At 43.0% G+C, this 24,823-nt stretch overlaps 1 protein-coding gene across 2 annotated transcripts; it reads left to right on the top strand.

Moving 5' to 3' along the window:
* Positions 1–2,878: 2,878 nt before the first annotated feature.
* On the top strand, positions 2,879–22,233 carry TMEM114 (transmembrane protein 114). Of its 2 annotated transcripts, XM_080384594.1 has the most exons (5): positions 2,879–3,071; positions 4,061–4,141; positions 13,528–13,665; positions 16,169–16,408; positions 19,229–22,233. In XM_080384594.1, exons 1-4 carry the CDS (start codon positions 2,888–2,890, stop codon positions 16,399–16,401), a joined length of 636 nt encoding a protein of 211 aa, XP_080240720.1. In that variant the 5' UTR covers positions 2,879–2,887; the 3' UTR covers positions 16,402–16,408; positions 19,229–22,233. The 2 variants fall into 2 exon arrangements, with proteins under 2 accessions (XP_080240720.1, XP_080240719.1); XM_080384593.1 differs by having other exon boundaries at positions 16,169–22,233.
* Positions 22,234–24,823: the final 2,590 nt, after the last annotated feature.

Below are 24,823 nucleotides of genomic sequence, written 5' to 3'. Positions count from 1 at the left end.
ATTGACCACAAAGTGCCAAATCACTTTCTCTGGCTTTCACTCACTCCTTTCCAGTATCAACACAATTAGTATAGTACTTCCACAGCAACTTTACCTCAAGGATCTCATTTGGACTTAGCTCTCAGTCATTAAACATATGGGGCTTCGGCTGCAACAGCACAGCACGTGTTCAGAACAACTCAGAAGGAACTGTACTATAGGTGCATTTTACCCAGTAAGAGTCCCAGGAAGCCATGCTCGTGATTTTTGGAGCACAATGCCCTCTGAATCCTTCAGCACCCAAGTAATCTTGCAAGCAGAAAGGGTATGGTAAAAGTTACTTACACAAGCTCTGCTGTGTTCCAGCTGGAAGACTTAATTTTGCTGCATCACACTCTGTGGACTAATAATTGACTGCGACTTTGGGAGCATTATCTGAATTATCTCTGATATTCTGAGCAGTGGGTTGATTTTAGCATATCTAACTGACACCTAGTCTGCCTATACAAAGTGAATTACTCCTTCTCCACAAAGATAAGTCTAGATTAAATTTTTGGATCTTTTATGCTGAAAATCCTAGTTTAACTTTCAGTTCTTCTAAAGACCTCAGTAAATTGGAAATTTAAACTCTGGAAAAACTAATCTGTACTACTGGCTTTTTCCTTTCATTAAAAACCTTTCCTAATGAATACATTAAGATGTTTTGATGAACTCTACTTTTTTAGTTTTCTGATTGCGTAGCAATTACATTTTCCTCAGCATGAGAATTAATGCCTAAATAGATTATGTTGATGTGGAAATTAAACTTCCATGTAGAGCTGATTTATTCTTTACATTAACTTTTCTGTTATCACAGTCTGGTCACAAAAAGATTGGGGGTTAGCAGGCTCTAACTTTTGTTTACACTACAGTTAATCTAGACAGATCCTACAAGGAGCTCCACAAACCTTGATGGCTAAAACAAATTATTGAATAATGTTTCTAAAAGTAAGCACATGTCCAGAACTTTGTGGGCCCCAACATTAGGTCAAGAACTCTCCAGGACACAGGTCGTCACTAGTAGACATTTTGTACAATACCTGATTAACAGCTTGGACCCAACTGGGTTAAATGTTCCTTCACTTTTACACCCTTTGCTTTCCCTTGATTTTAACTGGGAGATGACAATGGCTGATCATTGCAGTGGTATGATGGTTTAGATATATGAATGCCTCTGGTTTGGATTTATGAGAAAAGAGCTGATAAAACGTCTGCTTAATACATGGTATTTGTGTGGGTAAGTAAAACTTTAAAGTAACTGTAAATACAGTTGGAAAAAACAGACAAGCTTGGGGTCCCAGTTAAGACTTATGCGACCCAAAGCTTGTTCATTTTACTGCATTAGTCTAACAAAACATTCCATCTTGCTTCATAAACCTTGCATGTCTTCTATCACCCAACCATCACAATTATTACAAGGTAACAGCTGCTTAGTTTGTAGAAATACACAGGCACTTTCATATGATAAAAATACAACTTGGGGATGCTGGAGGTGGCAAAAGCTCAGGATAATGCTATAGCTGCTTAACGGTGTATTCCTTAATGGAAAGACTATTATAATCCCAGCAATACACACCTTCCAGTACTTTTGCAGAGCAAAATGTGGTCTGTAGTGTTGATGACTACTGTGTTTAAATAAAGTAGCATTTTCCTTTTAACTGATGCTACTGCTGAAACCCTACTGGTTCATGATCGCTTGTTGCCAAGGGTAGGTAATGACGTCACACATTCTGCCTCGTGTCCATGTCAGAAAATAAATGAGAATGATTTTTTTTTTAAATGACTATGAGTTACTTAGCAATTCCTTGGAAGGCCTGAAGTGAATTACAAGTAAGAAAACAAGATGCCCCGTTGACCCTGCCTGCACTGTATCTTTATGCCAGTGAAGTAACGCAGTAAAACTCCACAGTAAACGCTCGGCAGATTTAAAAACAAAGTTGTGTTACTGCAATTTACCATGTTGTCCAACTGATTTAGGTGAGTTGAAGGTCGGCAGGAGGCTAGGTGAAGTGTGCCTTAGGGGCTTATAATGGACACATGTGCCCTTGGAAACTACGTTAACTGCCTGTCTTTCCAAAGTTTTCAGAAGAGGGTGTACTGCTAGTGTTCTTCCCTCCATTAATGACAGTCTGACAGGAAAATGAGTCAGAGCAGAGTACAGGCGTGTGCACTGGGCAGCAATTGCCATGCCACTGCCTTCTCTTACACCACCTTTCAAATTAAGATCTTACCGTTTTGAGGTCAGCATCTGGAAGACAAAGAACAAGAGGAAATATCTTATAAATGCAGGCAGAAAAGCACTGCTGCTGCTCCTCAGACCTTGGCTTGCACTCCCTGCTTCCCTGAAGGACAGTGGTGTGTGGAGTAAGGGACCTTTAGTCCTTCTGAGGTGAGACCATACGAGACCGTCAAAAGCTGTCAGGATACCCTCCTCCCCGTATCTTCCAACAGGTATCCCTTTCTAGGAGGGCAGCCCCACACCCGTGCCCGGGCGCGCTAGGCTCAGCTCTCCCCTCACACACGCACTCACAACCCGCCGGGAGGGTGCGGGGCCAGCTGCCGGGCTGGGCGGGAAAGCGACCCGGGGGGCGCCGCGGGGCCGGCGCTGAGGCGTGCGGCGGGACGCGGAGGGAGGGAGCGCTGCCCGCCGCGGGGCCGCCCGCTCTGGGCACGGAGGGAGGGAGCGCTGCCCGCCGCGGGGCCGGCGCTGAGGCGTGCGGCGGGACGCGGGGCTGCCCGCTCTGGCACGGGCGCCGCGGCGGGGCGGGGCTCGAGGCGCGCTACCTGCGGCGGGCCCCGCCGGCCCGGCCAGGCGCCCGCTGTGGAGACGCCGCGGGCGCTGTGTCTCGCTGAGGCGGGGGCCGGCGGCATGAAGGTTAACTGGGGCGTCCTCTCCCCCGCCGTGGCCCTGGTGGGAGTTTCAAGCTTCGTCTTCCTCGTGGTGGCCATCGCGACGGACTTCTGGTACATCATCGATGCCTCCAAGCTGGAGGCGTCCCGTAACGGCACGGACGCCCTCAGCTCGCACTCGGGCCTGTGGCGGACCTGCCGCGGTGAGTGGCGGCGGGGCGGTGGGCCGGGGGGGGAGCCCCTCACGCCGCGGGGGCGGCAGCGGGCGGCCCCGGCGGGGCGGCAGGTGCTGCCGCGGGGAGCCCGAGCCCGGGCCGTGCCCCTCGCCCCCGGCCCCCCGCGGCCGGGCGCCCCGGTAGCACTTTCCGCAGGAGGCGTGGGCGTAGCAAATGCTGCTGTACCCTAATTCTACGTCAACTTCTAATTCAAACTCATTTAACAAACGTTAACCATTTAGAAAGATGTCTTCTCATTTGACTCGGGGAATTGAGGGGCATAAGTTGTGGGTTAAGGCCATTAAAATGATAAACAATCATATAAGAAATATAAATAATATTAATATATAGTGTATATATATAAATAAGTAATATCTGTATAAATAATATCAGAGTAATATATCTAGAAACAATATAAATATAAATATAAATAAAATTAATGTAATCCCATACTAACTAAAGATGAGTGACTAAAGACTCACCAGGTAATGGTACTGTGCTTGACCATTCTTAGGTTTTCACAGTTCAGGATTTTAATGAAAGATCCATAAACCCTATGCAGATACCTATGTGATTTCCCCCGTTCTGTTTAGTTTGTATGCCAGGTATATTGCTTTTGGTGTTGATTCCAGCATTAAAACCAAGGTGTAAGTAATGTTCATCAGTGGCAAGGAAGGATGTTACTTCCAGCGGAGCAGGGGAGAAGAGCAGGTTAAAGGGACTGTCCCCTCTGCTGCACCCTGAGCCCCACTGAAATGAGCTGATGTTTCCCTCTTGGCTTCAGTGGCCAGTCCCATGGGAGCAGAAGTTGCCAATGCTGGGTACTGAAAATCCCCTCCTTTCCTTCCCTACTTAGGAATGACTGTTTTTAAAGCAAATAATATATGAATTATATACATGCCAAAAGAAAAGAGGATATATTGCAATAAGATATTATAGTGTAATTTTTTCTCATTGTTTTTTCCCTTCTTTATTAGTGAGAAGCAAATGCTACCCTTTGATAAACCCATTCTGGCATGAGAACGCAAACATCACTGATTCACACAGACAGCTTTTGTGTGAGTAACTTTTATACTATTTCTGTATTTCCATCCACTCTTCCCTCCCTCCTTGGCTGCTTACAAGGTCCCATTTCTGATTAAGAAGGGGAGTTCTTTGACACAGTGTTTTGGCTGCTTCTGTACAATATCTGTCCCTGCATGTGGCCTTAAGTGGTATTACTATTGAAATAACCATCTATTTGATGTCCAATTCAGCTAATTTATTCCACAGGAGCAAGATGTTTCTGCCTGGAATGGCTCAGCAAGGCACACAATTGTTAAAAATAAAAGGCAAAAATGTTCAGAATCCCCTCAAAAGAATTTGATCACTGAAAATGCTTAAACACATATTAAATCTAATCTTTAAGACAGCTACTTACCTACCCTTTCAGTGGGATTCCTTGCACTGAAAAATACCTTAAGTATACTGGAATTTAAGAAAATAAATCAATGACTAAAGGCAGTGTTCAAGGTCTTTTAAGAACATCGTACTCAAACACATTAAGTTTCTAACTGCATGGGTTGGTATTCTTTTTCTTTAGATCCGTCTGTCAAGGTCAGAATGTTTTACAGAAAGTCCAAGCTAAACACTTTCAAATACTTTTAGGTTTCTCCTAAAACATGATTTAGCTTATTTACATCATATTCTGCACAATGCTTCATTCATACATGCTTGTATGTGGGCTTCATTTTTTTATTATTTTTCATTTACTTACCTCTCCTCTCTGACTCTGGCTGTTTTCTCCTTGCAAGCAGAACATATGTGTTTGTCCTGTGGCTTAAAATGGTACTCTTTCCCTCAAAACAAGCCATTTCCCTGAGTAATCCTTCAGAGAGGCTTACAGTGTCTTTAGTCCCTTGGAGCAGCATCTCATGATATGGCTGAAAATGCAGCAAACATGGCAAAGTCAGCCTATGAAGTAATGATGCTAATGTAGCTGTGTTGCAACAGGGATTGGAAAATTAAAGTAGGAATAACAGCCCAGTGGGCCTCTGAAACAGCCATAGAAACATATTGACAGGTTTGAGACTAACAGCACAGATTCTCTCTCTATGCTTTCAAATTGAAAGGTGCCATTTCTTTAATCTTGCTTAAGACAGAAGGCCTTAGCTGCCTGATGTTGCTGAAGATTGTGAGGAGCAGTGAAAATGATTGTCTGCTGCATCACTTAAGCCTTTGAGGGTTCAGAGTTAATTGAACCTGACCAGACTGATCACATTTTACGTGTGGGCACCTCAACTAGTATGTTGGGGTTAGTCTAAAATTTCAGGATAAAATTATTAGCATTTAAAAAGTTGTGTTCAGATCTGCAAAAGAATGCATCTGTAATTTTTCTCAGGCAAGGAGATTTTAGATTGCAGCTCTTCAGTGAAAGCCGAATTCTGCAAAAACAAAAGCAGAGGCTATACAGAGCTCTTTTGGTTATAAAAATTATGTTGGCTTAGAAACAAAGGACAGCTCTTTGGTGGTCATGAAGTGTGAGAAAAGAGTGAATATGAGTAAATTGGATTCATAACTATGTTTACAAACCCTTCAGAACCTCAGAGAAATTTTTCATCTCCCACTCTCATATCAAGTACTATTTTTATGTTCCTGCATAAAGACTTCAGGTCTTCAAAGACGATTGCAGATTTTATTATAGGCAGGTGTAGCCTGCCTAAAAATGATGAGATAAGAAATCAAAGATCCTTTCATTGAAAGAACCTACTAGGTTTGATTAGAATGCCTTAGAGAGTGAACTCTTTGACATTTTAGTTGTTCAGCTTCTGTGCAGTTTCAGTGTGGAGAGGCTACAGACCCACAGCAATAGCAGCTGAACATAAGGAAGTGCTGTGTCAGTACTTCTTACTTCTAGGAAATACAGATATTTCTAAGTGATATCTAGGTTTTTCAAGTACTGAGATACTACTTTCTACCTCAGCTTTACACTTCTTTTTAAAATATTTTCTGACTGATTGCTGAATCGTGTTTAAGCAGATCAGGGCAAACCTTCATCTTCATCTACAATACATTTTACCTAGAATTTTAGAGGAAAATTCTGGGATTGTGGATTCCAGTGTGTTTACAGTAATTTCTTCATGTGTTGCTATGTGGGGCAAACAGGCTAACTGCGCAGCTTTATTCTGTTACTTCAAAAACTTATTTCTTTCTCTGTGTGAGCCTGTGCAGGTGTCTGTGTGAGGCACATTCACATGTGATCTCATTCTGTCTAGCTGTATACTGGTATTTCTCATTGTTTGATTGGCAGCCTGAATTTCAGGAGCTCTAGCAACATCAAGCATGTTTCTTGCTAATTATTCCTAAAAAGATTTAGAAGGGCTGTCTCCTAACGCAGGCACTTAAGTAACATATTGGGAATCCCATCCCCCATTCTTCAGAGTTCCCATATTCTTCCTGGCATGTCTTAACTAGACACAAGTGCCAAAAAGATGGGAGAAAGTATATATCTGAGTGCAAAGAGCTGGGTCTAAGTGGAAACAGAAGTGCTGTTCACTGCCAGAAGACAAATTCTTCATTAGAGAATGAAAAGCCTTCACATTTCCTCCCTCCACATTTCCAATCTAACTCCCATTCATACCCCGCAATTCCTTTTAGGCTTACTGGGTACTTCAAATAGAGCTCCTGGCAAATTAATAAAATTGGATGTACAAGTTAAAAGTTCTGTGCTACCAGCAGTATTACTCAGGCAACCAACCTAGGCTTTGTTAAGCCTGAGAATATGATGTATTTTCACATCACGGGAGTACTCTTGAGCAATTTCTCTAATGGATTAGACACAAGCATGCCTTCTGTAATTCAGCTTCCATTTCTTTTCTTACCACTCCCTCCAGCTGAACATATGGTGTATACCCTCTTTCTCCCTCAAACCCACAATTTATAAAATATTTTCCTACTACAGATTATGTTATGGCAGTTATGTATTTGTTTAAAACATCAGCCACTGTCTAAAAAAATATACCACTAGACTACCTACCACTAGCTTTTCTGAAATTTCTGCATTAAAAAAAAAATATTTTTACTGGAGATTTACATTTTCCTCTGTCCCATACAGGATTAAAATGAAAGTGTCACTTTTCACGATTTAGACAGTTACTAGGGTCTCCCAGTGATCATTAAGATTAAAGGTAGTCCTCTGAAAGTCACCTTTAAAACTGAAATCTGTCAGCAAAGACACCCCAGGTATCTTGTATTGCCATGCATTCTCCTGTGCCGGCTATGGGAGACAAACAGAAAGAGCAAGTTTTTTTTCATGATAAGCTGAATCCATCTCTCACTAAATGGTAAAAGAAGGATACCACTCTGACTTCAAAGGAAGCTGCAGCAGGAGTTCTGAGCAGCTTTGCCATTTTCTAGTGAAAAAATATAACATTCAAAATCATATCTAAATGTTGAGGATCACATACAGAGAGAGGGAAGCTGGCACATAGAAGAAGAAATAGTAGTGTTTACTGATTTTTTTTCCCAAAGGGTTGCAGATTTATAAAACAATTTATTTCGAGGAAAACCCCCAACCAAAACCCCAAAAAACAGGTTACACTGGGGAGAGGTTACTCTTGAACATTTTTGTAATGTAAATATTTTTCATTTACTGAAGTCTGTGCTGTTGATAATTAGTAAATGCCAGTATAGATTTATCTAAAGACAGCACCAGTGTAATCCCTACAAAATGAACAATTTCATAAATATTTCTAATCAAAATCCACTTGTACTCTGGACTTGGTTCAGACTTACTTCTTGCAGGACAGATGAATTGTCAAAAGAAGGAAGTAATGTGTTTGCTAGACACTAACGTATCTTGTCAAAACTCTTCTATGAGCTTTACTTTTTGGAAACTCAAGTAATGTATTCCTAAGTACCTCAGTTATGGCTGGAGAGTGACCTCTGCTTAGTAACACAAAAATTACTTCCATCGACATTCTTTTGAACTAAATGATACATGATTTGATGAGCCTAGAAAGCTGTTACTAAAGATTTTTAAAAGCATGCTAAAATTTGTTAAAATGTGGAGGGTTTTTTGTGTGCCTCCCTACCACCCTTACAGTTTAAAAACAAATTGCCACAAAGCTTTTTTCTTTCTTTTTTTTTTTTCTTCTTTCTTCTTTCTTTTTTCTTCTGGCACATCAAAACAACTTATATAACATATTATGTGGCCAAAGTATAAGAGGCCACAAGGCCGTTTTGGTCCAAATATGCAAACAGATGCAAAATTACAAAACATATCATTTCTCTTTGCACCCTAAACTGATATGGGGTCCCATCTACACTGCAGTGCTGGTGCCAGTGTTATGAAAAATAATGTGAGAGGAACTCCTCTTATTTCTTGATGGCTGCCTGGTTTGTCCCTGACACACAAACCAGCTGCATTAGATACCTACAACGTATGATTAAGCCTCTGACGATACTGATTTTTTTGTTAGTATTATGGACACAATGGCTAGTGATAGATTTCTGGTTACAAGTCACTTTTGAATGCTCTCCTCTATTCCTGAGCCATCCAGTAATAATCAGTTAATGGATGTGGTTTCCACTTATATATGTCTGAAAGAAAAAGTTTTTCTTGTTGTAAAACCAAGACTGGAGTGTGCAGCTGCCACAACTGCTGAAATAATTCCACCCCACCCCACCCCCCACCCCCCCCGAGTATTTTTATTTTTACTATTTTAGACGTCAGTGTGGCTGGAACTGAAGTCTGCAGACAAGTTGCATCCAGCAGGGAAGTTAGTGCTTCCTGCAGGGAAAGGGTCTTTGCAATAGGGGCAGTTACTGATACCTCACTTGTTACAATGTGACAACTACCTTGGTTTCTTGCTTAACAAAATTAGTTTAATAGTACAGTGAAACTAGACTGGATTTCTTCACAGCATGTGGACTCTGTAGCAGTCACGAACCAGCTGCTTTCACACTTCTCCCCCCTCTTTATGGGCCTGCTTCATTTTTCTGAGTTACATGTTTATAATGCTATAATCCCAAAATGCCTTATTCTTTGCCTGCCATAACATTTTCCCTGGGGGATTTACAGTTCTTTACATTTTTTCCTTTGGTTTTAAGTTATCAGAAGGAAACAGCTAGGGCTGGAATACCTGGCAAAAGCCAGTTCAGAGGCCAAGTGAAATATGACCCACATGATGTACATAGAAATTCTAGCTTAATTGGTATGGTAGGTGTATACATAAACAGATCTGCTTTGTGTCTGAGCAACACTGCAGTGGTCCTTCAGAGAGGTTCCAGTGAACATTTGCTTTGCTACTTACAGTAGATATTATATGAAATATATACAGAAATATGAGATAACTTAAGCATCACTGCAGCTGAGATGTAATGAGTGACAACTGATGAATATTCTCATTTTCAAATTCATTGATATGGTAGCAATAGAATGTGAACTGCAGTGCATTAATTATGTTTATCGTTGTACCTATTCCTAGTACTGAAGGTTTTCATCAGTGTCCACCAGCAGCAAGTTTAACATAATTTTTTTTCTACTGTCTGCGATTTGTCTTCCAGTTTAGCTCAGAGACTTGTTACATCAGAAAAGCACAAAGCCAAAACATGTAACACAAGTCCAGAGCTTAGCAAATTATCCTGGGGTACCGTAACCCTGTGAGCTCTCCTCCATTGTCATCTTTTCTGTACTGCACAGGAGGGAATCCAGGCCTTTGTGTCCCAGGTGTTCAAGCCCAGAAGTCTCACATTTAGCCACAGACAGCAGTTCCCTTTTGTTGCTTGTTGTTCCTTTAAGGTGTTTCCTTCCTTCCTTGCAAGCAGGTCAGACTTTCTGAGTGCACTGTTTCTTCCCGGCTTTGCCAAGTCCTTCCAGAGAAGCCCCACTGGTTTTAGCTGCCAGCATTCTGTTTCAGCTAGAGGCTTTTGTCTTTCTAACGAGCTATTTAGTTACTGCTGGGGAAGATAAACAGGTCCTTACCTAAGTTCTTGTGAGCTGCTGCCACTTGGAGTATTTCTGATGAGGTGATTATTACAGATTTCTAGAGACTATTTGCTGTTATATAAACTGTGCAAACAAATCCAAAGTTAGTTTAAAGCAATTAAGCTCCAGTACGTTGACAGGAGATGATTAACAAAACTGCTAGACCTGCAGTTGGTTACTTTTGACACCATTCAGGTTTTCTAGTTTGTTCCGCAGATCTCTGTTACAAACAACTCATCAACAACTGTGTTGGGTGGTAATTTAGAAACGTCTGCCAAGTTCACAGATCTGGACACACAATGCAGATGTGTGATTTCACAGAGATCTCACAGAGATTTGGTCAGACTTCTAGTAAAACATCTTTGGCTAGCTGATGTAAAAGTTCATTAACTCAGATCAAGCAATTAAAGTATTTTTTTCTGAAAAAAAAAAGGAGTTTTTTAAATATTCATCAGTTTGTTTCAGTATTTTCAAGATTAAACTATTGAATATTTCATGTTGGACTGACAGGGAACTTGGACATTGAGAAATAATGTGGGAAACTGAATTCCATTTTACAGGAAAGTACACACATCTCTTCTTGTGCAGAATGCTTAGGCTGGGTTTTTTTCCAATACTAGATTAATTTCATCAAAATGAAGACAGTTATATGTATAATACATAATAACTAAATATATATTTCAATACAACCTATAAACTACTAAAATGACTGCAACTAATGTTTTAACTCCTTTCACAGATGATTATTAGAGACAGAAACACAGTAAAGATATTTTAAGTTATGTCCTTCTATAAACTAATTCTGTCCCTCTAATCAAGGAATATAATGGCATAATATCATATGCCAGATGGCATGAATTCAGATTCCTGAGTGGTTTCCATGGCAGCATTTTAGAGTAAGTTTCCCAGGCAGTTGCAGATTTCATTGAAGGACAAATGGGTATTAGGTATTGAACTAGAGCACTGGAGGTGATAAAAGTGCAGTTTAACCGAATACAATCCATTCAGTATTTGACTTTAAAAAAGCTGCAGGTGATTCATGAGACATGGTCCCAGCTGTGTATAGGAAAAGTAAGGGTCTGTCACAGTGGGATTTGTGGGTTTCAGCTGAGATATCCCTGAAACCGGTATTGTCACTGAAGAGAGCATAAAAATCAGAGTTATTCTGATGTTGCATGCAACTGTCATGGATGATTAATGTGATGTATGACACTCCCCAGGAGAATACTCTGGTATGGATTTAACTTTGCTTCAAATCAAAAGGTTACTTTCAGCCTTATCTTCTTTACCCTCACTTGTCCTGGCTAAGGTTCCAGTCCTAGCAGCAGTAGCTGAAATCACACCACGAAAAGGAAAGTAAAAAAAATGGCAACTGTAAGTGCCATTGAGGTGTACTTTGTTAGCAGCAACTTTGACTAGTGAGGACACCTGGAAAATCACAAAACACAGGCCCAATGATGAGCTTGTTTATGTTTTTTCCCTCCCAGTAAAGCCAGGACTGAGGACAGAGTTGCACCACTCTTACATTCTTACTTTTAAAATGTTAATTGCATCAGATTTTATCCCTTCAAGGCCTTCTCACCTCTTACCTGTGAGACCAAATCTAAGAGGACACATGGATGTCAAAATGGTGGGGGATCAAAATCAGGCCTAATACCCTCAGAAAGCACAAATAGGGCCAAAGACTAGCCTGTTCCTGCTGCCTCTCTAGAATATGAAAACTAAATTGTGTCCCAGATCTCTGTTGTGCCACACCATGTTGCATTACAACCCTGACAACCACCTCTAACTATATAAAACTTGTGAATTAAGCTCCATGGTTATTTCTCCTTTTGGTATTCAACTAAGATTTTCAAACAGTTTTGGCATACTGGCTTATACACAGTAAGCTGAAGATTGGTTTGGCTGTTAACATCTGAGAATTGCTCCAGGTTTGGGTTTCTTGGCCAGCAACAGCAGCCATGGCCAGTTTTGCTGAAGGAAGGCCCAGGGAGTAGCCTCAGATTTAGAAGCAAAACCATTAAGTTCTCCCTTCAACGCAGAATACTGAATTTGTGCTTTCTGAGCATCAACTGATCCTGATGTGAGCGTATGTGGGGCTAAATATGAGAATATAATACCAGTATAAATAAATGGAAATGGAAGAACAACAGGGTCACCTCCCCAAACTGTCATTTGTCACATTTTTTCTTGTGAGCATGTTCTTTACTACCAAAAATAAAAAATTAATAAAAAAGTCTTGAAACCACATTCCACTCAAGTAAAGGAATTAACAGTGTCTGCCTTGATCCCATGCAGGCTCTTCTTCACTTTCCAAGGTTCTAGAACAGAACAGAGATACGTACACAATTGTGTCTTATCTTTATAATAATATCAAAGAGGATAAGCTGGATCCTTAGCCAGTGGCAGGTGGAGTACCTAAAATACATTGGGCAGTTACAGTGACTTAAAAAAATTGATCATCTGATCACACACAAAGTGTGATTTCTTAACTGACTCCGTTTCCTTGGGAACTAGCTAATGGCATATTGTTTCTCTGTGAAAGTAATGAGACACTAGAAGGGCCTAGAGCCCTTCAGAAAATGGGTTATTAGTTTTCCTTTCTCAGTAACTCTGCACTTCACTTGGTATGAAATAAATTGTTACTGGAAGCTGGAACTAGGTTTTTTTGCTTATTCTAGAAAAGGTTGGGTTGAATGTTGTGGATAGATTGCATGAGGGAACAATGGCACAAAGATGGTTTATGATGGAAAAAACCAGTGTGATATGAAAAAGTACATATCAACCCTTATTTGCACAGCAATTAAAATTATATATGGATCAGGGAAGACTAATGTAAACCGTTTAGCATGGGAAGAAGCAACCAGGATATGTTAATGTACTTAGCGAAGCTGCTGTGGAAAACAATGACAGACACAGAATGGGAGCTAGATGGGAAGATTACTTCTAGTTGATGGTCAGCTGCAACAAAGGAAAAGGTCAACAGTTTGCTAGGTCAGTTCAGCAGAGGACATGTGACAAAAGAAGGTGTTTAACTAAAGCATCTGCTGGATGTCACCACCAGACAACAATGCTACTCACTTGTGATCTCTACGATTCAGATAACTAGGGCTATTTTTTATTAAGGTTGTCAATGACTACCTGATAACAGGTGATGCTATCAAGCTAGGCTTAATATTTGAGAACAGTTTAATGGCTTAAATATATCCATGTAAACATATCCATTGTATTTGTGGTCTCTGTTTGAAACATATGCTGTGATCCTGTGAAGGCCTTGCTTTGTTTGTTACCCTTTTCTCCATAGCATGTATTTGTCCTGCTGACTTAAACTGAAAACCCAAGAGATTGTCCAGCTCCTTGTTTGTACAGCACAGAAAAAGGCTTTAATCCTGATCAGGGGCTTGCACTCAATAATTATTAGTACATAAAATTAGTACATAAAATATTAAAATACTAACATCCTTCATTTTTCTTCAGACATGCATGGAACATTTGTCATCCTGATGCCCCTCAGCCTGATACTGATGATTTTTGGAGGAATGACTGGATTCGTCAGTATTCTTGCCAGGGCCTACCTACTGCTTCTAATGACAGGACTGCTTTTTCTTTTTGGAGGTAATACATCAAAGTCCTGGCTTAACCGTTTTAAACAGTAAGACTTTATATCTGGGAAACATCACTTTGTCTACCAGAGGAAAAAAGCTAAGCAAGAGTTTGCTTTCAGAATAATGCTGGTATTCATTCACTTGGTATCTGCTCAGCTCCTGACAGGAGTCTGGAATAGAAAGCTCCCACTTAGAATCAGGAAAGGCAAATAATCACACACAACCATACATCCTTGTGGACTGAGTCACACTTTGAGCACAGTATCTTTGCTGTGCCCATTAAACAAAAGATTTAATACCTTCTCAGCACAGTGCTCAAATTCTTTGCAGACAGGGTAATGGAGTAATGGAGAAGTGACTTTGGGATTAGTAAAGCATACGGTTCAATAGCCTTGCACAGATCTTACAACTGTTAAGAGAAGGGATGTTTTTTCAAAGGCATTTGCATTGAGTTCCTGAAAAGGGTCTTGCTAGGCATTCCTGGGTTAGTTTCACTGCTAGTTTTGAACTAGAGTGGTGTCCCCAAACTGTGGGTCACAAAAGGAAACCCCAAAGAGTTATTTTAATTGAAGTTTAACATCTCAAAGTAGGAAAATGGGGTTTAAATACATCTTCATTTTCTTCAAATAGATTTTCAGTACTGTTCCACAATGTAACTTGAAACAGAAATTTTCCCCAACAGAAAAGAGGATCCTCAGTATTGGCCCTCATCACCTGATCATATAGTCCTGTTTCTAAGAAGAGAATGCTAAGAGACTGCTGGAAGCAAATGCTGCTGACTCGAAGTCTTGAGTGACCTTTTTAGTCTGAAATGCTCTTACAAAGACTAATCATCCCCCAGTATGCTTTTCTTCTGAAAAAAAAAAAAAGAAAAAAAAAAGTAACTTCTATTTGCTTAGAACACCAGAAAGCTGTATTCACTATAAAGGCTTAGGCTATTTGAAAACTACTCTAAATAGTAAGTGAAAGATGAAAAGCTGTGAAGTGCAAAGCATCATTATCCCGCTGAGGAGTAAAGTACTGTGCCTTTCTAAGACACTTGGGGTTGCAAAGAGGGAAAGGAAACACAAAGGCTGTATTAGGAGAGGGGTGCTGCAATATGTTCCGAAGATGGCCTTTGGTGTGAGACCAGACCATCCTCCCACTCGGGCAGTGTTGTTCAGCTGTTTCAGCTGCACTGAGGCTTGATGCATGTAACGGGCATGCACAGTTTTATAGGATATTACAGTTCATGAAGTTTGGTATTGATTAGATAGTTCTGTCTCAGCAGAAAGAAATATGATGCAATTCCAGAAACATCATTTTTTTTTGAAAATACCAGAACTGATAGGTTCTACATCCCAGGACACCCTATATTCTCCCCCATTTTTTTAAAATGCAGCCACATTTAAGGGGGACCACAGAACTCAGTGCACCTTGTTGAAAATGTCAACACAACAGCGATTTCCATTTCTGCTGACAAAAGGTATAAAGTGACTTTATGCAGAGGATGAGAATAAGGTACAGGCATCATTATATGGTTAAGATCAGGAATGTGAGTATGAATTTTGACTGTTGGATAACCCAGTACTCTTCTGTTTGTTTTGCTTCTACTCCAACTTGTCTTTCTGGCAAAAATGCAGATTAATCTAGACTTAAGCTGTGATTTGACAGAAAGCCGGACCAAAATTTTTCTCCCTCAGAATCAGATAAGACACTACCTTATCCTCCTGGCCCACAGTCTTTTAATCCAGGGCCTTTCTATTGCATTTTGCCTGCCACTGATCTAGTAAAATTATGACTTTAGTTAGTATATGCCCTTTGAGTGACACAGACTCCAGGCCCAGGATGTAGCACATATTTGTGCTGTGTGCCGTTCCCTGAGCTTGCTAGCTCCTGTACAGTCATTTAATCGGGAAAACAGCTGGCTTCTTCTTGGAGTGCTTTATTAATTTATGTCTGCTCCAAGGATGTCTTTGGCTCAGTTATTTGGAAATGATGAATAGTCATGACTCCACAGCACTTGGTGGGAGATGACAGTAAAGACCAATACCTTTATATTGAACACTCAAAGCTTACGGTACTCAAAATTAGAAAACAGCCTAAATTCAGGTCACTGACCTGAAATGCAAGAATCTCTGTCTCTGTGGGCTTTCTTACATAGAGGTACACAGCTGTATGTGGTGCACAGCAATGAGAAATCAGATGCATTATAATACAGTATTGAAAACAGATGTACATGCATTAGATACCTGCAAAATACATGACTAGATTTTTATTGTGGGAGGCTTGCTGTTTGTTGTACAATTTGATTCAACAGTGAGAACACATTAAACTCTGGACAGAAATACCCCTCCCTTTACTGGCCTCTCACCCTTTGCCAAAAACCAGCCTCAACTGATTTCAAAGGTAAACTGGTAATCTGACATTGTTGGATAGGAAAGAGTGGCAAAGAAGCCCTAAGAGATATCCTGTTAATTATTTTTAATTTCTGCAGTGGATGCTAACTAGCTGAATATGTTTTTCTTTGTCAGCTCTTGTTACACTTACTGGGATCAGTGTCTATATTGCATATTCATCTGCTGCCTTCAGAGAAGCTGTCTGCCTCTTGAGAAGTAAGGATCTCCTGGTAGAAATTGACATCAGGTTTGGCTGGTCACTGGCACTAGTCTGGATCTCCTTCGCTACAGAAGTGCTCACCGGGGCTCTGTTTCTCCTGGCAGCAAGAGTTGTAGCTCTGAAACAGCGACATGAACAGGCGTTATGAACAACATGTATCATTGCAACAACAGAACCCTGCAGAACCTAGAAATGTGGATTGCTTGGTCCATCTGGTCATTAGGGACAATAAAAGTGGCAAGGCTGTGACTGAGTATCTTGTCAGTTGCAGTAAACCCTTTTCCTCACAGTTAGTTATAAAAAACGAGGATTCTGGTAAATCAGTAAAACATTTCAAGTCTTGTCAATAAGGAAACCCTTGTGACTTTAGAAGAAAGCACAGTGCAGTGTTGTTTCTGAAATAATTTCAGTTAGCAGCTCATAAGACATCTCCATTCATTGCTTAGAACAAGGCAGATTTCTTGCTTTCTTTCCTTTTCTCTGCTGTCCTACCAAAGTGCCTCAGAGTACCTTGCAGGCCAGTACATGTGGTCCACTTAGCTTTTGGTTTCTCCTCTGAGACTCCTAATAAGTATGCCTGTGATTTCAGTCATGCTGGCAGTCTCTACCAGCAGAGCTGCTCTGAGATGGCTACTTCATGGCAGGTAGTGTGATCTTGAGTGCACCCTCAGCAAGTTTGTCAACCATAGCAAGCTGTGTGTTGCGGTTGACATGCTGGAGGGAAGGGATGCCATCCAGCAGGACCCCGACAGGCTTGAGAGGTGGGCCCGTGGGAACCTCGTGAAGTTGAACAAGGCCAAGTGCAAGGCCCTGCACCTGGGTGGGGGCAAACCCCAGTATCGATACAGGCTGGGCAGAAAATGTTTTGAGAGCAGCCTTGAGGAGGAGGACTTGGGGATGTGGGTTGATGAGAAGCTCAGCATGGCCTGGCAATGTTCACTTGCAGCCCAGAAAGCCAACCGTATCCAGGGCTGCATCAAAAGCAGCAAATGACCAGCAAGTCAAGGGAGGTGATTCTGTCCCTTCTACTTGGCACCTGCAGCGCTGTGTTCAGCTCTGGGACCCCAGCATAAGGACATGGGCCTGTCAGAGCCAGTCCAGAGGAGGCCATGAAGGTGATCAGAGGCTGGAGCAGCTCTCCTGTGAAGGCAGGCTGAGAGGTGGGGTGGTTCAGCCTGGAGAAGGCTCTGGGAGACCTTACAGCAGTCTTCTAGCACCTACAAGAAAACTGGAGAGGGACTTTTTACAAGGGCACTTAGTGATAGAACAGGGGGAATGGCTTTAAGCTGAAAGAGGGTAGATTTAGGTGAGATACAAGGAAGAAATTCTTCCCTGTGAGGGTGCTGAGGCGCCGGCACAGGCTGCCCAGAGCAGCTGTGGGTGCCCCATCCCCAGCATGTCCAAGGCCAGGCTGGACGGGGCTGGGAGCCACCTGGGTGGGTGGGAGGTGTCCCTGCCCGTGGCAGGGGGCTGGGACTGGGTGATCTTTAAGGTCCCTTCCAACCCAAACCAGTCTGTGATTCTGTGATCCGGCAGTTGGTGGTGACTATGATGTTCTCATGTGCAGTGCGATGGTGAGTGTACTGCAAGAGAAAGATACAGCTGCTTTTTCAGGTTTTTTTAACTAACTACTGTGATCAGCCCTAACCTGTCAGATGTCCAGGTTACACACTTACCTCTTTCAGCTTATTACTAGCTGCTTTTTGAATTATGTAATGCAGAAGACGTATCCAATGCATTTTCCAGTTTTTACTTAGCAATTTTGATGATGCTTCTTTTTCATTAAACCTGTGCACTTTGTGCTAGAATGTATTTAACTTGTGCTGAATACTGCTGAGTGAAACTGAACACACAAGATACCTGAATTGCATCATAGGTGCAAAGCAATCCAGTTTTTCTTTGTTAGTTTTTCCTCTGGGTAACAGTATTTAAGAGAAAATTTACTTCAGTGCCCACTGAAGTTAATGAGGAAATTTTCCCCTTACTGTTATGGTTTTGAATAGAGACTTGAATGTGTTAACAGCTCCACTACCTTTCTATTAGATCTATTAGGATTTTCTATTTCTATTAGGATTTCTGGAGTACTTCAGCATATCATAGTTCAAGACTGTGACTCAGGAGCTGTGTCAGCAAGGCACGCTGTGTCATTGGGCAAGTCCCTTGTACTTCCTTCAGTAGTGCAAAGGGCATCATTTACCTACCTCTGTTAAATATCAGAACAATTTTATCATTGTGTCTTGTGTTAAAGATTGCACATTTACTCTTACTGAGCTCAGCTCTAATCATAGTCCCACAGTACCAATTGCTTTACAAAAAATAGTAGCAGGGAGCTTCTGAGAGCTTACAGTCTTTGGAGACATGAGGAAACATTATTATTACCACGCTGTGAATGGAGAACAGGCAGGAAACTGTCCAGGGTCATATGAAACTAGAGTTTCTGAATCCCAGTCGAAGACCTTAGTTGGCAGGCCTTGCTTTGTTATCAGAATGAAATAAGGCTAGAAATCCTGAACAGACTGAACAGTAGAAATTCTGTGAAGAGCCAGTACAATTCTGTAATTCTCACTTGCTCCCACATTGCTTTTCACATATTTTCCATATTGCCATATGTTGGGACTGTGTAATTGAGTCATTTTACAAGTTAGAGCATACCAAATCAGCCCTGTAAGAGTAAGAAAAAAATCCTTTGTAGCCAAAATTCCATGTGCTTAAGTGAATTATGTAAAGTGTAATATTTCTGTGTTTTGGTGCTGGTGAAGCTTGTTATAATACAATTTGTATGATGTTACTCAGACATTACTGTAAGCTTTAACAGTAAAATACAAGGGATTATTTTTTGAATATTTATTATAGCTGTTACTTTACAGTGGTTTTGAATGTTGTAAAATTAAATAAAATGACATCTCGGAGCTGGGGATTATTTACCAAGACATGTAACAGCTAAGTTACATATTTTTCTTTAACTTTTTCTACAGATCTGTTCTACAGTTTATATGATGCTTTTGAAGTGCCTGTGTCACCTGATAGGTATTTATAAGATACTTATGCAGCTGCAATATAAAATACTCAAGTGATCACATCTAATTAGAAAGTCAATGAATCTGTTATTGAATTAGAGCAATTCTCATTTCCATGCCTTTCCTAAATTTCTCATTCTGGCTTCCTGCAATATCTGGCATAATAGTAATAAAGGGTATATTTGTATAACCCCTGAATTTCTCTGAAATTCCTTCTGAATATAAAGGAAAAAAGATGGTTTGGAATAGTCAAATAAGCCTGGAACATTTTGAAGAGTTATGCCAGAAAGGGAAAACATCCTGGAAAGGACTTTATGTAATTTGATACAAGTGACCTTATCAGCTTTTTCCTCTTACTGAAACTAATGCTTATTTAATACCCAATTCTTTTCTGTATTTTTCCCCAAAATCTGCTACCAAGATGAGGGCACTGACTGTTCCCATGACTTTCTGATGAATTGCAAACTCATAGGTAATTGGCAGCATTTTAAGTGAAGAAAACAGATGTACTGAGGAGAGCGGTACTGTTTGAGTGGGTAGTGCACAGGTTTACTGGCCAGTACTAGCCACTAATTCAAAGGCTTCCCCAAGAGATTGCAGAGAATGATAGGGGAGGTAAAAGGAATCCCTGAGGGTGAAAAAATGCAGATATACAAGATATTCAAGGAGATGCTGGTGAATATAATGTAGACATGAAACCAGAAGGATTCAGTCTGGGTCTGTGCTGTTCCTGAGCTGGTCTCTGCAGAGCAGCTTGGATGTCTCTGTATATCCGCCTCTAATGACCAAGGGGACATTATTGGTTCAGGCACAGCTTCAGTTTGAGTAGCTTGTTAAATGCATGCATTTGTTCAGCACTGATCCAGAGCCAATAGTCCTGTGCGGTGGGTTGACCCTGGCTGGATGCCAGGTGCTCACCAAAGCTGCTCTGTCACTCCCCCTCCTCAGCTGGACAGCAGAGAGAAAATAAAATGAAAGGCTTGTGGGGCCAGATAAGCACAGGGAGAGATCGCTCACCAATTACTGTCACAGGCAAGACAGACTCGACTGGGGGAAATCAGTTTATTGCCAATCAAGTCAGATTAAGATAATGAGAGAGAAAACCAAACCCTAAAACCACCTTCCCCCCACACCCATCCCTTCTTCCTGGGCTTAACTTTACTCCTGATTTTCTCTACCTCCTTCCCCTGAGCAGCACAGGGGGATGGGGAACGGGGTCTGTGCATTGCTGGTTGTCTCTGCCACTCCTTCCTTTCCAGGGAAAGGGCTCCTCACGCTCTTCCCCTGATCCATCGTGGCTCCCTTCCCACTGGCTGCAGTTCTTCACAGATTGCTCTAGTGTGAGTCCCGTGGGGTCACAGGCCCTGCCAGGAGCTGCCCCAGTGCTGCTGCCCACAAGTCACGGCTCCTGCAGGCACCCCCTGCCCTGGCGTGGGGTCCTGCCCAGGCTGCGGCGGGGGGAGCTGCTCCATCATGGACCTCACTGGGCTGGGGGCACTGGGGGCTGCTGGGGAACCTCTGCTGTTGTTCCTGGAGCCCCTCCTCCCCTTCCTTCTTCATTGACCTGGGGGTCTGCAGGGCTGTAGCTCTCGCCTCCTCTCTCTGGCAGCAATTGCTCATGGTTTCCCTCCCTGTTTCTTAAACATGCTATCCCAGAAGTGCTGCCGCTGTTACTGATGGGCTTGGCCTTGGCCAGCGGTGGATCCGTCTTGGAGCTGGCTGGCACTGGCTCCATCAGACATAGGGGAAGCTTCTAGCAGCTTCTCCAGGAGCCACCCCTGTAGCTCCCTGCTACCAAAACCTTGCCACACAAACCCAGTGCAGCCTGACTGACTCCATGCAAACACACGTGGTTTGTAATTTCTTCTTTCCAAATTTAAAAGGATGCCAGGTTGGAGACCAAACAAGATGTGCTCTGTCCCTGCCTAGTTGGTCAGCAGCAGGGGACAGCCAGAACCTGCCCAGAACATCTCCACTAAGGTGACCGCAGCAAGGCAGAGTACCTGCCCACTGAAGCTGTTAAGGAAAACTGGAACTGACCCATGAGACAGATCCAAAAGACTTAGATTTTCCCAAGATTGATTGACATTTTGGGATCTCAGGTAATCTTGGCCTCCAGTTTTATCACTTATTTTGCATTGTTTTGCAAATGAAATCCAATGGTGTCAACTATTTAAAACTGTAAAACAAAATCTGAAGAAATCTGAGCCTACTTCATAAATACAGATACCATTTTCTCTGGTTCATTTTGTAAATTCCTTGCAGCAACCGCAGTTCATAGTTAGCCAAGATGTATCAGTAAAAACACACATGTCCCTTGGCCTTCTGTCATTTTCATATTAACACAATTAATTGCCCCAGTGCAGGACCAAAAAGGTTAAAGCAAGTGCTCTGGCTTTGTACTGCAGAATCAAACTGTCCCCAGAATTGGTATAACCATGCTCAGCAGGGACTCTCCCATGGCTCAGTACTCCCACCTAGTTTGCTAATTGGACAGGGTTAGCTCAGCAATTGTAGGCTCACAGGTCAGATGTTCTTAGAGGCCAGACAAAACTTCCTTGAAGGCCAGGTTCAGCTGCCAGTTTTAGTCATCCTTGATTTAGGTTATAGATCTTCAACTACTGGGTTGCATTCTAGTCAGGTTACAAAAAAATAAATATTTTACTAAAACATTATAGTGTTGTTTTACTGTAATAACTTTCTCTTGGTTTACATATCAGCTTTGACCCTAATTAGGCCCCAAACTTTTCCCTACCTTTTTAGCAGCCCTTTCAGCAGCCATATCACGGTCACATTTAGTCTTTGGATGCATAGTAGCAGTGGCAGCATATACTGCTGTGTAGAGGAATGGAGGCAGAGGGCTGATCAGCATTGATAACATGCAGCTGTGGCCTCACTACGAAGGCAGTGGGTTGATTGACATGGATGATGTGCAGCTGTAGCTTGTTAAAATCTGACCAACGGACAGTAAAATCTGACCAACGGTAAAAGCCTTGTTGCAGCCTACTAGTTTGTGCTGCAACAATGGGAGCCTGGTGTGAGGCTGCCTGAGTTGGGCTCCAGCTGCAACAATTGGTACCTAATGTAGCTGAGACAAGTGGGAGAACCTGTGCCCAGTAACAGACACCGTGAGAGGTGAGCCCTTGCAACTAATCGATATGGGTGTGTTGTGATATTTGTTGTCCATCTTAACTCAAATAGCAACTTTTGGTGCCCAATGTAGATGGGGACAAATTGATACAGGTCCAGAAGAAAATTCTATGTTAACAATGCTTATAGATATATTTGAAAAAAGAAGCAGAAACTATAACAAGAAGGCAATAAGAACTTTGCTAGGATGGTGCAAAATTTGCTAGTTACCCCGAAAAATGTCTCAAGTGTTCAGACATGGCAAAATGCTGGAAAATCACTTTTTGAGGCTGCCTTGAGGGGGGATAAAATTGCAACAACATTGCTAACAACATGGAGATTAGTCTTAGACTTACCAGAACAATTAAGTGGACAGGGAGATAAGTTCTATATTTGCAATGCTAATCAACCCACTGCCTTCGTTCCTCTACGCTTCTGGGTCACACTTGTATTGCTAGCAACATAGTTTGAATGTCGTGACTTGACAGACCTTTCCTGTTTTGCAGTGGTTTGCAGAGACACAGTGGTCTCTGCTGGCATCTTGTGGCTGCACTGAGCGGTTGACTGTATTTGGAAAGAAACCATTTATTTCCTTACATATGGCATGGCAGGTACAGGACAGCTGGGGGATCAGGCCCAGCCAGCGCAGGTTCATGGAGGTCAGGTCCCGCTTGGCAAACCTGCTCCCCTCCTGTGACAGGACGACCTGCCCGGTGGGTGCGGGAAGGGCGGTGGGTGGTGCCTACCGGGACCTCGGTGTAAAGCCTTTGGCACCGTCTCCCACAGCATCTCCTGGAGACACCGGCTGCTCGCGGCGGGGCCGGGGGGGGCTCTGCGCTGGGTTAGAAGCTGGCTGGGTGCCGAGCCCACAGCGTGGCGGGGGATGGAGTCACATCCCGCCGGTGCCGGGCACACGGGGTGTCCCCAGGGCTCGGTGCTGGGGCCAGCCCTGGGTAACGTCTGTACCGACGGGCTGGGCGAGGGGATCGAGTGCCCCCTCGGTCAGGCTGCAGGTGACCCCCAGCTGGGGGGTGCCGGGGGGCAGGGGGCTCTGCGGGGGGTCTGGGCAGGCCGGGCCGAGCGGCCGAGGCCACTGAGTGAGGTTCAACAGGGCTCAGTGCCGGGCCCTGCCCGTGGGTCACACCAGCCCCGGCAGCGCCGCAGGCTGGGGCAGGGGGCTGGGAAGGTGCCCGGTGGGAAAGGGCCTGGGGGGGCTGCTCAGCAGCCGGCTGGGCGTGAGCCCCCAGTGTGCCCAGGTGGCCAAGGCGGCCAGCAGCGCCCTGGCTTGTACCCGGAACAGCGCGGCCAGCAGGGCCGGGGCAGTGCCCGTCCCCCTGCGCTGGGCACTGGTGAGGCTGCACCTCGGACCCTGGGGTCAGTGTCGGGCCCCTCACGGCAGGAGGGACGCAGAGGGGCTGGAGCGTGTCCAGAGCCGGGCAGGGGGCTGGGGCACCAGGCTGGTGGGGGGCGGCTGGGGGAACTGGGGGGGTGGCCTGGAGAGGAGGGGGCTCGGGGGGACCTTATTGCTCCCTGCAGCTGCCTGGCAGGGGGTGTCGGTGGGGGGTCGGTCTCTTCTCCCAGATAACGAATGAGACCACAAGAGGAAACGGCCTCACGCTGCACCAGGGGGGGTTAGATTGGGTATTAGGGAAAAATTATTCACAAAAAGGGGTGGTAAAGCACTGGAACAGGCTGCCCAGGGAGGTGGTGGAGTCACCACCCCTGGAGGTGTTTAAAAGACGAGTAGATGTGGCACTTAAGGACATGGTTTAGTGGTGGACTTGACAGTGCTGGGTTAATGTTTGGACTTGATGATCTTAAGGTCTTTCCCAACTTAAATGGTGCTATGATTCTATACTATTTTTTTTTTTTTGTATGATTTGAAGAGCAGAGGAGACTGTCATGCTGACTAGGCTCCTGTATTTTATAACCCAGAGAATCTCATTTAGAAACTGCTGAACCCCAGTCGGTAACATCTCCCAACCGCTGGCCGTCTTAAGTTAGAATGTCAGGTGATGGGAAACGTACTGTTAACCTTCCCTGTTTGTTTTTTTTTTTTTTAAATAATCACAAAACATTCTTCAAGGTTTTTACTGCTTCTTGTTCTTCGGAGATAGATTCTAGTCATTCTATTGATGGTTACATTTTTATTAGATCAACCAGGATTGTTTTTTTTATATTTGTGGCATAAATGTCAAAACTATTAAGGTGAAACTAATCAAATTAAATATCTTAGGATGCAAATAATAAGAAAAAAATAAGTAGCTTTTTATCATGGCTTCTTTCCTGAATATGACAGACTTCTGGATCAGCCCAGAAAATGTAAGAGGGGTTCTGCAGGAACAGCATGCTACATTTTTCTGTGGCTCTTAATTTCTCTACCCTCTCTCAATAAAAACGTTTTTCCTAACAAAGTCAGGAAGC

This window comes from Falco punctatus (genome assembly GCF_963210335.1).
Source record: "Falco punctatus genome assembly, chromosome: 4".
NCBI lineage: Eukaryota > Metazoa > Chordata > Aves > Falconiformes > Falconidae > Falco > Falco punctatus.
This window is presented reverse-complemented; position numbering and strand designations above follow the sequence as displayed.

Excerpts from the sequence above, each read along its gene's own strand:
- TMEM114 (XM_080384594.1), top strand. The coding sequence starts at position 2,888 with ATGAAGGTTAACTGGGGCGTCCTCTCCCCCGCCGTGGCCCTGGTGGGA. Across the intron at positions 3,072-4,060 it reads CCTGTGGCGGACCTGCCGCG|TGAGAAGCAAATGCTACCCT; the intron begins GTGAGTGGCGGC and ends CTTCTTTATTAG. Across the intron at positions 13,666-16,168 it reads ACTGCTTTTTCTTTTTGGAG|CTCTTGTTACACTTACTGGG; the intron begins GTAATACATCAA and ends TTTCTTTGTCAG.